General features: G+C 43.7%; 1 protein-coding gene and 1 long non-coding RNA gene across 2 annotated transcripts in view; one reads left to right on the forward strand and one right to left on the reverse strand.

Annotated features, from left to right (window-relative positions):
- LOC137151589 (uncharacterized) overlaps positions 1 to 13050 on the forward strand; it is a 29028-nt gene that overhangs the window by 2867 nt on the left and 13111 nt on the right. The window lies entirely within an intron of this gene.
- The window catches only part of ARHGAP25 (Rho GTPase activating protein 25), a 48422-nt gene continuing 43417 nt past the window's right edge, over positions 8046 to 13050 (reverse strand). Inside the window, exon 11 of the mRNA XM_067545860.1 lies at positions 8046 to 8159. Within this exon, the coding sequence (XP_067401961.1) occupies positions 8135 to 8159 (25 nt within the window). The 3' untranslated portion in view covers positions 8046 to 8134. The remainder of the gene's footprint in view (positions 8160 to 13050) is intronic.

The following is a 13050-nucleotide window of genomic DNA, read 5'->3' on the forward strand; positions in this document are numbered from 1 at the left end:
TTCTCAGCACTAGGATACTGAGATGAGGCAAAGCCTGAGACATAGCCAATGGAGAGATTTCCCTGGGACTTCAGTCAGTTTTGGATCAGGCTGATGATCCTTTCAAACTAAAATCATTTTGCTCAGTTTTTAGGAAGCAAAAGGATGTGGATAATCTGACTCCTAAAAACGTAGGACTGGCAGAAACCACAGGAGGTCATTTAGTCCATTCCCCTGTAATGACGCAAAAAAACCTCTGAAAATAAAAATCTACTGCACTGTCACTTTCATAATAATGTAATACTGTGCCTTTGGGTGTATCCTTGGCAACAGAGATCAAACCTGGGAATCTTCAACGTCAGTCTTTATTGCCTGAACTAGAAGACCCAGCTCTAATGCATTTTAAAGTGGTATTCAGCCTGATTTTTCTCCCATACTCCCATATTTTAATGTTCATGACTCCTCTGAATCCAGAGGAGAATTGGGACCTGGGTCTCTTCTTTACACAGAGAGAAAGGACTTACATTACCTCATTAACTGTTGCTGCAGTTCCTGCTGCACTGGATGCAGATGATCTCCCGTAGATTTGAATGAACATAGCAGACAAACCCATCCTTTCATCACTCTGTACAACCTTGCTGAAAATGCAGAGATCCCAATTCGACCCTGGAGTAAGCAGGTACATTGAAGTCCACAGAGTTACACCCACTCACACCAAGGCAATAGGGTATCATGAACACAGAGATGTTTATGAGCCTTTAGATCTCATTGTTTTAAAAAAAAAAATTCCTTTTTTAAAAAAGTTCTCCTTTGAAAAGTGGGCAGTGAGGCCTGTTTTGATGTCTTTCCCCAGTGTAGCAGCTGGATACTGTGTGCTGTGGATCAGATATTAGCTTATCCTGATCGTGCCCTTTTGCTGATTAATATGATACACTTCAGTGCTGGTATAGCAAATGAAAAGTTGGGGTTTGACTGTAGTTAGGACATAAAGGCAGTGTTACAGTGAAGGTGTCCATTGACTTCCTTTGAGCCACTCCTCATGTTTACCAGTGTCCGATCCAGATTCAACAATGAATTTAGGCATGTGCTTACATCACATTGAATGGGACTTAAGCACATCCTTAAAGCTAAGCAAGTGTTTTACTGAATCAGGGCACACGTAAGTGAGAGAAGAATCAGGCACCTGGTTTGGCAGGTCTGTCAGTCACGCTGAATATTGCTTGAACCAAATGTGACCTGCACATATCTTTACAGAGCTGTGCTACCAGCTCCTCTAAGTTCTTTGAATACATTAGAAACAAACAGACATACCAGGACGTTTGCGCACCAGGCATGGAAAGTTAACATCAGATAAAGAAGGTATTGTTGAGATCTTAGATGATTTCTTTGCTGTAGAATTTTGTTTTATAAAAGAAGTGGTAGGTGACATCCAGGGACCTTGGGTAACATTTCCTTAATGAAAATGAAACAAGAAGGAGCTCTCATTTTTGAGGAAGTTCTATGGCCTGTGTTCTGCGGGAAGTGAGACTAGAGGTTCACAGTGGTCCCTTCTGTCTTTAATTTATGAAAGTTTCCAAACCTTTGCATGGTCTTTCAAACTATACTCACAAAGTGCTGCAAATGTTGGACTTGGCCTCGAAAGCTAACTAGGAGATTGCTTTTAAACTGATCGAGTTAACGATTCCATAGATGTGTAGCCATAGAATGCCAGCTATGTTCTGCGATATCGACATTAACATAGCATCAAAACCAGCCCTCTTTCTCAATCATTATTCTTTATTTATATCTTGGGTCTGTGTGCCTAGTGCTGACCAGACATAGGCAGAAATTTGTCAAAAATAGACCTTCAGATCACTTGATTGAATGCCTCGGAGGATTTGACAGAATGTGGAAGGCTGCTGGCTTGTCACCAGCTGCCCAAACTGGATTCTAAAAATTATTTCCATCTAATGGCTGACTGGTCAGTAGCCTGGGAGTTGGTAATATCAGTCCAGTTCCTAGTACACAGGTGCCCCCCCTCCCTTCCCAAGAGGTACCATCTCAGTAGAGAAGATCCAGGAGTGAATGGTCATAGAAACTGAATTAACTCCTCACCCTTTGGAGTTTGTCCCTCCAGCACACAGCTGCCTGAAATATATTAATGAAAAGTTACTCTTCATGTTGCACTGGTATCTGTGCTGTGGATAGCTGGGGGAAATCTCAGTCTCCAGGATGGTCAGAATGCGAATATTTCACAAGCAATACACTCGTTTTTAAAATCCTACAGTTTAAGCAGCTCATTCCTTTATCCAGCACTGCTGCAGCATGGAGGACTTACAAACGCAAACACCGTGGATCTAGTCCTGCAGACCAGAGCAGACAAACTCCCGCTCATGTCTAGGCAGTTCCTGGCAACAGGCTTTCAGGATCAGATATATAGACCCGGTCCATTTGATCATATGCTTGCATGTGCAAACACACACATGTTATTTTATTGATGATTATTATTATCAATTAGCGCTTTAAAAATCATTGATACTTAAAGTATAAGCTCTCTGGGGCAAGGACTGTCTTTTTGTTCCATGCTCGTACCCCCTCTTGCACAACGGGGTCCATGATGTGGGTTCCTAGATGATACTGAAAGACAAATAGAACAACAAGAACTCCTTTCAAGAGAGTTCCTGGCATTTCTGTCTGCGAAAGGAGTTCAGGATCAGGCGATGGATAGATCCAGCGCATTATATGAGTTGCCATAGACACAGAGACCTGTGCAGCTTGACTTCTTTCTCTGGAACTTCCTAACCCATGTCATTCTGCTGTGCGCTGATGAGGCTAACCAGGGTGCAAGCTGAAGATGGTGTTGAAAAGATATGTGTCGAGTTAAGTGAGAAGGTTTAAACGCACGGTGGTCTCTGCAAGTAAGTACAGTAGCTAACTAGCAACCACAGCTAAACAACAATCCCGTCGGCCATAGCTCTCAGGATTATGTTGGCTTTGCTGTAGCAACTCCTTATCTTTTTGGAGATTAGACTATTTAGATCAGGAGTTGCGAGATTTGATGGGCTCCATTTTCTGAGCTGTCGCTGCTGCTGGCTAATCAGGCAAAGTCAAAATATGAAGCTTCAGGACAGAGAGGTAATGCTGAAAATAATGAGGCTATTCAGCTGGTTGCTACAGTGAATGCTATTTACTGAACATCAGACAGCATACTCCGCTACAGAGAGTTCTGCTGCCTAAAGTTTCAGCCCTCAAAGCTGCAAGCAGAGTGAACAGCAATAAATGGGCCCGTTGATCATTTCTGCAGTCAATTGCTGCTGTGCCAGTGTCATTGCCAGTGATTATCACCTGAGCTGGGCGCCCACCTCTTCCCATTCAAGTCTCCCTGGCCTCACCGCCATTGTTCTTCAGCCCTATTCTTCAGCCTCCTGGAATCCAAATTGCGCTGCAGGGCAGAAAATTGGTACAAAATCTGGCCTATATGGGAAATAAACAAAATGCATGACAGGACAGCATAGAGCAAAGTGAGGATGGGCACATTTCTGGGGCTGACCTACAGAACTAGCTCAGAGACTGCATCAGATGAAGGCCAGAGATGGACTCTCCCTTATACTTTCTTACACCATGCTCTGAAGGCTTCTCTACACACACAGGTTGAAGCAGTTTAACTTAAATTGGTTTAAAAGCCGATTTAGCTAAACAGATACAAAGCTCTGTGTGGACATGTTTGTATCAGTTTTAATCTGGTTTACATCAGTTTAGTTATGGCTGTTATAAGTGCAAGTGCAAGCTAGACTGATAGAATCCATGTTTAAAGTGATTTAAGTGTGTTCACACACTAAGTTGCTTCCGTTCAATTAAACGGGTTTAAAATAACATCTTCAGTTACACCAGTGGAAGTGTATGTGTCTACCCAGCATTTCTTTTCCTTCTTCCCTCTAGGTTACACCAGTTTACACCATGTCTCATTGCCTTGTCCCTCACCAAGGTATAGCTTACCCCAGCTCGGAATTTGTCCCAGTAGTATTGATTGCATATATATTTCCTAAGCTTCAGAACTCTTCTGGTTTCCTCTTTCATCCCTAATTAGGACGTCAAAGATAATCAATGCCCTCTGAGCAAGGACCTCACCCCTGTTAATGGCAGGACTGGAAAGACACAGGGGATGAGCCGGGCTTTGTGAAACGTAACCCACAGAAGCGCCTTTTCTACGTGGGCTGCAGCACACATTCCTCTGTGACATTGTTCAGGGCGCTGTGTGCAACACTAATGAGCTCCAAAATAGGCAAACAATTTAGACAAAGAGCCCGGCATACTCCCCAGAGATGCATTAACCCCTGCACTTTGCTCACGATGCAGCCTCATAACAATATTTGAGACTGAGCCGTCATCCCAGCAGCATCCGAGCCGCACACACAGCACTCATTTGCCGTTGGAACACACTCACTTCTGGGATCAGTGGGGAGCAGGCAACATACTGAACAGCAGCAGGAGTGAGAAGAGGTTTGGATTAAGGAATGCCCCTGAATGAAGTCTTACCTGAAAGACCCCTTCCCAAGGGTGCTCAGTTCACTTGAATTGACGCTGCAAGGTTTTGAGTGTCAATTGCAGATGGTCAGAGTAATTAACCAGTGGCACGATATACCCAGAGTCGTGGTGGATTCTTTCATCACTGGCAATTTTAAAATCCAGATTGGATGTTTTTCTAAAAGATCTGCTCTAGGAATTATTTTGGGGAGGCTCTCTGGCCTGTGTTATGCAAGAGGTGAGATTAGATGATCACAATAATCCCTTCTGGTCTTGGAATCTATAAATCTACAAGCTTGTGGGTCTAAGGAATCTATCTCTTATATACCAGAGGTTTAGGCCACAAAGCCACCCATTCCTCAGCATCACAAACTAAGGGGAACCTCTCTTTAAATGCTACTTAAAGAACAAGGGTTTGGTTCCGGCTCAACAAACCTGAACAGCCAGTGGAACACAAGCTGTGAGCTCCCAGGGGCAGGCACAGCGTGATATAAGACACCAGCAACTCTCATTCTGTTGGGGCTGGCCAGAACAAGCTTAGAAGTAGTTGGAGCAGAGATGGCTTGATTCAGTACGTCTACTGGGGAGCCTTCTCCAGTGAGACGCCAATGGATTTTACATTTGCTTTCCCCGAGAGGAAACCTTCAAATCAGTGCAGGTGCCTCCAGGGGTGCGAAGTGACATTCCTAGGGCTGGATCTGCACCTGTATGGAATGTGAATGATAGGCAGGTCTCCAAGATGATCTATGGTGACCACTTGCTTGCTGATTCACATTTCCCTGTATGTATAACTTTGACAGAGACGTATATTTCATAAGCATTTTGGAGACAGGAGAACAGTGATCATACACCAAGGCTCATCCATGTTTATGTCTAAACACTAATACAATGAAGAGGCTGATTTGACGCAGGTTTTTTTTCCTCCCCAAGGGCAGCTGGGCAGTCACTCAGCATCTGGCGTTTGCACTGCTGCTTAGTTAATGGGTAACCTGGCAGAGCATTCTTGTGGTCAGAGTGACGATTGGTAGCTAAGCTGGCAACCTCCTGCTAGCTATGTATCAGCCAATAGACCTGTGGGGATGGGGTGAGGTGGGGATTATATGGAGACCACCAGTGTCTGGTTGGAGCAGGTAGATTGGGATCCAGGATTCCTAGGGTCTTTTCTGGAGCCACTCCCTCCTTGCTCTGTAACTTTAGACAAGTTTAGAAACTTTAAAGTTTAAAAAAAAATTTTTTTTCAAAAGGGTCCATCAGTTTTGTGTACTCTGTTTTTTGGGAAGCATATTTAAGATACATATCCAGGATACAATGGGTCAGCTGCAGGATGAAGAGGAGGAAATAAAAATTCAGGACAAATGAAATGAGATGCCGCCAGTTATGATTTAACTATAAGATCTGATTCATGCTTGCACCAAAGCCCCTTTTCAGTGCTCTGGTGTAAATGTAATTTATAGTGACGTATAAAGGGGTTTTAGAATAAATGCAGATCAGTGCAGTACTGTGTAAAGTCCCGATCCTGCAATGCATTGTGCAGTTATCTGCAGGAGCGGGAGTCTTATTTGCATAATACTTCTCAAACAAATTATCCTAAAATGCTTCACGGATTTAAATAACAGAACTATAGAGTTAAATGGCAAATACCAGCAAAGGGCAGGAGTGATGAAGAAGGACAGGCAAAGGAGATATGATCAGCTGAGAGGTGAAAGGAGATGGAAAGTCAAAGGGGCACAGAGATTCAGGAGCTGTTTAGTAAAGATTCTGACTCCTACCAACAGTAGCCAAGGCAGGAAAGGACAGAGCAGGAATGTCTGTGTTGGATAGGGAGAGGGCAGAGAGTGGAGCAGAGAGAAATAGAGAGAGACACAAGTTTGGGGCTTCTGATTTTGGGTTTTAACCGATAAATGCCGATCAACAAACAAATGAAATCGGTGTTCATCCAATAAACATAGGGAAATCACCAGAAATTATTACTCAGTTCATGTTGACTTCACCCATTCCCCAGTTCAATTTCTTTAAATAGGCTATGTCCCTGTTCCCTGGCTTGTCTACACGGAGCAGTAATGCGGATTATGAGGCAGGAGGGGGGAGATTTCTAAAGTGAACTAAAGTGTTGTGCCTGAATTGGTCTGTTTTGACCGTGCTGGCGTGCACTGAAGGTTCCCTAGTACACTGTAACGTGGCATTGTTTGTACTGTGTATGTACAAAGAGAAAGTCCCGAAAACCCCCAATTTTAAACATCTACATAGACCCCCAAAATTGCCAAAAACAACCTGGGAAAAATGAAATTAATAAACCCCTAAAAACAGAAGCCCTACACAGTTCTGTGATACACTCTGGAAATAGTCTGTGGAGGGATTTAAAAACCAGGAGGGCAATTTTGAACTAGATCCCAAAATAAATGGACAACAAATGGAGGAGCACTGGACAAGCATAGGGTCCAGAGAGCTAGGAATCTAGCAAGCCTTAAAGAGGCTTTTCTAATGTGAAAGCAGGAAAGATTGATATAACTAAATGGCTAATTATCTCTCTTCTGATATGTCTGTTTAATGCCACTTCGCCTTCTAAAAACAATACAATTGCAACATAAGAGATTACATTTAGAAAAAAAAAGCGTGCTGACTGGTATAAGTCCGCTGACGTCCATGGAGCTGCTTCTGATTTACAGTGATGTAACTGAGTGCCAAGGCAGGACAGGAGTTTGATTCATTAGCGTGTCGGGTTTTGTGCTGTGGAATTGGTGCCAGACAGGCTCTTCTGACGACCGCAGGCATTTGTGGTTTAGCAACCCAAAAGCAATTCTGCGCAGTTAATTGCAATAAAGTTATGTTAAGAACTAAATAACAGAAGAGAGGCAGTGTTAACTAGTGGATAGAGCACAAGACCTGGGTTGTAGTCCCAGGTCTGCCACTGGGTAACCTTTGGCTCTCTGTGCCTTGGTTTCCCCATCTATAAAACGGGGATAGGGATACTGACCTCCTTTGTAAAGCACTTTGAGATCCACAGAGGAAAAATGCTATATAAGAGCTAGATTTTGTTATTGCTGTTTGAAAAGCATCCTGTGCATTTTCTTTGTCCAGTAAATGTAGTGCTTAAAGAATGTGCTAGGGCGATGGCCCTGTAAACCACAGATCACTGGACAGGATTGTGGACAGCTGCAGAGCAAACTTTCCCTGTGCTGCCTGTCACAGCAATAACCCTCCACCACCCCTGCTATGGAAAGAACACCTCTAAGGGTGTGAAAATACTTCAGTTTCCACAGGACATTCAACCCTTCGTTTCTCTGCTACGCCTGCCAACAGGGATGTCAGATGTTGTGTTCTGGACAACTGTCTATTACGTACTTGACTGAGGTCCCCAGTTAACACCATTAAAAACCTCCACACAGCTTCTCGTCTGCCAGCCAAAGTTAACTATGAGACCAAGTAATGATCAAGCAAATTTAGGGTCCAATTCTGCTATCATCACTCAGGTGAATAATCCTGCCCTTGGGCTAGAACTTCAATAGAGCTCAGTTCTTAAAAACGGGGCCAGGTTTGTGGCAGACCTCAGCACGCTGAGTGCATGTTGAGCGCTGAGCACTTTGGAAAATCCGGCTGCAAATGTGAACGTTGCAATCTGGCCTTGGAAATCACGGGGATTTATTCGCATGAGTCACGGCAGCAGGATCAGGGTGTCACTGAAAAGAATGATAAGAGAATTAAACCTTTGCTGTGCATAGATATTGAGTAGGGGCCTCTGCCAAAGACCGCTGAAGTCAATGGAGGTCTTTCACACTGGATCAGACCCTGTGCCAATTATTATCACAGGCGTGAGAACAGAAAGGAAGCAAGGAAACACTGATTGGGGAAAGGAAGAATTAGCCACTCGTGTGCTCAAGGAACAGAGGCCATACACTCTTATACTTGTCCTAATTTCTTTAATAACAGACTAACACCCCTCCTCTCCACTCCAGCTGTTTTATCCATAGTTAAATGCACTGGTTTGAAAATAGCTCTTTGGATGCAGCAACAGCAACCCAGCCATCTGAAGAGATTAAAGGAACATTCCCCTGTTCCCAGTTCCTGTTATCGGAACATTGTGTTAAGAGGGTCTAAATATCACATCATGTTTTTACGCGTGATAAGGCAAATTTTCACAAGCCACACCAGCAGCTGCAGATAATATTACTGTACGTTAGAGCGTGCTCCACCGCTTCTAATAGAAGATATGCCAGGTGGGGACGAAATAGTGAGACAGTTTCTGACAGGGCTGTATATGAACAGTGAATAGTCTTGTTTCTGGGCTCTGCTTGTGATGGGCTGGAGTACTCGAGTACTGAACAATTCTCTGCAGACCATTTTCTCTACCCTAGGCCAGTCCTTTATTCCTGGGGTGAGTTTCTTGCAGGGTAAACTACTTGCAGTGTAAACGCTTTCAATTTTAAACTATCTGAAGTGTAAACTCGTCATGGTGCAAATTGCCCATGCTGTGTAGACTATCAGCAACTATCCCTGATGTAAGCTACCTGTGGTCTGAAATCACAGTACAATTCCCCAGGGTATACGATAACTACAGTGTAAACTATGTATTATGCCATTACCCAGGGTGTAAGCTATCTGCAGTGTAAACTATTCAGGCTGCAAATCATCCCTGCCGTAACTGTTAGTTACACACAATCCTTGCATGAGTAGCTAAGGGATTCACAATCTGGTCCTCAGTCTCTTTATGACTCAGCTCCCCATCTGTAAAAGGGGGATAATGATTCTCTCCCCCCCCCACCCTGCCAGAATAAATTGATTCACGCTTGTGCGAAGTTCAGATGATATGGCCATGGAAGAATCTAGACAAAGTTCTGTATTGGTACAGGGAGTACTGTTGTGTTACTATAGTGAGTCACATTGCACCAGCCTTACTATCATCAAATAGTACCTTGAAAACAGGGAACTACTCAGAAAGTAAGGGGATTACTCAAAGTAAGGGTGGAAGAGATTTTTAAAGGCAGACATGAATGATACCCAACTCCCACTGGGTTTCAATGGTAGCTGGTCACCTAATCAAAGGCTAGTTTGCGAATTCTTTACTCATGTTGCTGAGAAGTTACTCTCCCAACCTGCCACTATTTTTTTCTAATTTAAATTGAGCCTATCTTGGAGCCCCAGGTTTTAGTTATTAATTCTTGTGGTGAAAAACATGCTCATACTATTACTCTCCTCCCTTATGGACAAGCTCTGGTTAATGTCTGGATAGTTTTCCCACATGCCCGTCTAACCTTTCTTGCACACACACACACACACAAAACTTTCTATTTTATGCAGCAGCCAAGCTAAAAAAAGAACCATTACAATCATGCCAAAAAATGCAACATTGATAAAACTTGAGGGGAAAAGTCAGCCTAAATGTGACTGCTTTCAAAGTGCATCATGTGAGAAAGAGAATTTTATATCCTCACCCCATGTGCCGAATTGGAACATCTCTCTGGGTGCAAAGATGCAAATACATAGGAGCATGGAAAATGGGTCATCTCCGTTAATCAGACGATGCCAGATAGAGAGAGCAGAGCTATGCTCCAAATATTTGGCCTAGTAGGTGGGATGTCCTCTTGCTCATGGTTAAGAGTATAGTTCAACTATATGTGTCAAGTTATGTTGCTCCAAGTATATAAAAATCATATAGAATCTAGCAGAGGATGACAACTTTCTATGTTTTTCAAAATATTCTATAGAACTGAATGGAGAATTCTGTTCCTGCCATAGGCTTCCCTAGGGTGAAAACATCTAAAAAAAGAAACTGCTCTTTGTTCAGCTCTATGGGCCTACTTCTTCATGGCCTTGAACCTTACGCAGTCAGTTACACCCGTGCAATAGGAGGGCCAAGTGGATGTAAAATTTTGCCGTTCTGATGTGGCAGCATTTTACCTCTGCTTTTCACAGGTGTAAATCATAATACCGAGTTCTAATCCAGCACTTTTCATCAGTAGCTCACAAATCACTTTAGAAAGGAGGTCAGGATCATTATCCCCATTTTATAGATGGGGAAACTGAGGCACAGAGCAATGGGGTGACCTGTCCAAGGCGGTGCTAGGCAATGGAGAATCAGACCCCACAGGCTTACAGAATAATGTGTACAGTGTCCTATTAGATTTCTATAGAAACCTAGTGATTCCATCTCTATTAAAGTCAATAGGGCCAAGTGCCCTACAAGGCAAAAACTACCTTCCTCCCCGAACAAACCTCCACAGGAGAGAGTCAAAATGTGGCTGTAAGCACAGAGGGAGCTTCTAGCACAAGCAGCAGCACTCAACACTCCAGGGGGGAAATGTCCACAGAGAGAGAGAGAGCGTTGCTGTGGCTTCCACTTTTTGGCCCTCTCATGGTCCTGCAGTGAATTTACAAGAAAGAGAGAATTCTGAGCTCTCCACTGAAGTCACGGCAGGGGCACCAACAAATGATCTGGCCGATTGCAACTTCGCTAATGGTACCTGGCTTTTACCCATACTGGGGAACCACAGTTAAGCTGAGTTTAGCCATTACTCCAACTGAAAGGATTGGGCCAAGCAATGTGGTCAATGGCTAAGTGTGTGAAATGCATGTGTTCCAGTGTGGGATCTGATTTTGGGGTTACCAACAGCTGCCTTGTGTGTGCCATAGGCACAGAGGTCAGATCTAGTTCTGCCTCTGGTTCAGCCCCTGTTGCAAACCTCCCCCAGGGGTCTGGTGTCTTCAGAGATAGGATGCTGGTTCGGGCCATCTCTAATACGAAGTGAAGCCAAATCCCTAATACAGAGTGAAGTCACACACATGTGTACCCACACCAACACCCATTTGATGGAATGCCCATATTACTTCCCAGAGCTGTTTGCTTCTCCATGCAATAGGAGTTTGCAGCTTGCCCAACCTCCAGATTAGAATATGCATTTTTTAAATATTATCATTAACACTGCACATTTTAATGGTCAGAGAATCTTCAAGGAGGTTTTTCTGGTCTTTGGAAACAGATGTGGTTGGATAGAGGTCCTTCCGTCTGGCCTATCTGCGAAGGAAGTGGTGGAATTTGTAGTTTATACCAAATTAATGTGCACTTGTCCTGATCTCAGAGACCTTTGAGACCCAGCCAAACTTTCTCACGTCATTAAGATCTGCTGTTGGTCTATTAAGGAACTTTTTGCCTCTTCATACGTTTGATCTCAACAGAGAGGAGCGTGTGGCATTTCCAGCACAGATGTTAATATTTCCCTTAGACCTATTGCATGTTAATGAAACTAAATCCCTCTAGTTGTCCACCAAATAGTAGCACAAGGTTCTGCCCAGCCAACTAATGTGTTTTGACCCTTAACGAGAAAGAGCACCTCTAGGAAAAAGTCAGAATGAGATCCAATGGTTGGAAGCTGAAGCTAAACAACTTAGACTAGAAATAAAGTGCTAATTTTTAATTGCAAAGGTAATTAACCATTGGAACAACTTGCCTAGAGACATGGCTGGATCCTCCATCATTTACAGTTTTCAAGTCGAGGCTGGACCTCTTTCTAAAAGATATGCCATACCTCAGCCAGAAGTTATGGGTCTGATGCAGGAATTATTGGGTGAAGTCCTTTGGCGGTTGTTATGCAGGAGGTGATCAAAACAGTTTCTTCTAGTCTTCAAATCTACAAAAAGAGTGAGTTCAATCTCCATGGCCCATTCAGTTCTTGGCCACGGTGATCAAACTGCCACAAAGGGGGAAGGGTTGTTTGGGGGGGGGGGGTAGAGGATTAGTGTCAGTTGTGAGACTGAATTTTGAGTTGTGGCCACCTGGTACTAGAGTCTAGTACCAAACCAGGGTTACCAGACAGATTACAGAGGGTGACATGCGCCACTGTTGAACAATATTGAACCTACTAACTTATGACCAACGCTACCTATTCTAGTGTGCCCATCCCTGGCATTGTTTATATTAGCTAGCTACATATGCACATATCTACAACTATGTCTCTACCTTGGAAACAGGACTCTTGCAATGGTGAGGTCCAGTCTAGGCTCTAGGGAAAGCACATTAGCTTTTGCGGGGGAGAAGTACATTTAAAATAGTTCTGGCTAACGCGACTTCTCTGTGGTGTAGACTGGGCCTTTATCTGACATGGAGAAGATCTCATACGGTAGCCGTGCCATGTCTGGAAAGAGGCCAGGGGCTGAGCTGACAATTGTCACCAGTAGCAGGTTCACTTTATAACCTTGGTTTGATTGAAGTGGAAAAATCAGACATGAGAGAAAAATGAATGCATGGAAATAGGGCCCTGAAAAATTCTCAAACAACTCAAAATCAAGGGGCACTTATGAAAATTTGGAAGGTGGCTTGTCTTGAGGAAAACCATGTGTTTGTATCAGTGGGGCTCATATTGCAGTGCTAGATGGAGATGGCTAGGTGGCAGCATGGATGCACTCAAACAATTGGCTTTGCCATGCAGAGAACAGCGTTGGGAGAGGCCTTGCAGTCCTGTGACAGGGGCTTGGAAGGCAGATCTTGGACATGGTCAGAATCATTTATCTGAGATGCTCTGGAATAGAACCCTAAACTCCCCTGGATCCAGACCGCGAAGCCACAGTGAGTCCCAC

This window comes from Emydura macquarii, unplaced genomic scaffold, assembly GCF_026122565.2.
Source record: "Emydura macquarii macquarii isolate MOO-44397 ecotype Brisbane River unplaced genomic scaffold, CSIRO-AGI_Emac_v2 contig_1110, whole genome shotgun sequence".
Classification (NCBI taxonomy): Eukaryota; Metazoa; Chordata; order Testudines; family Chelidae; genus Emydura; species Emydura macquarii.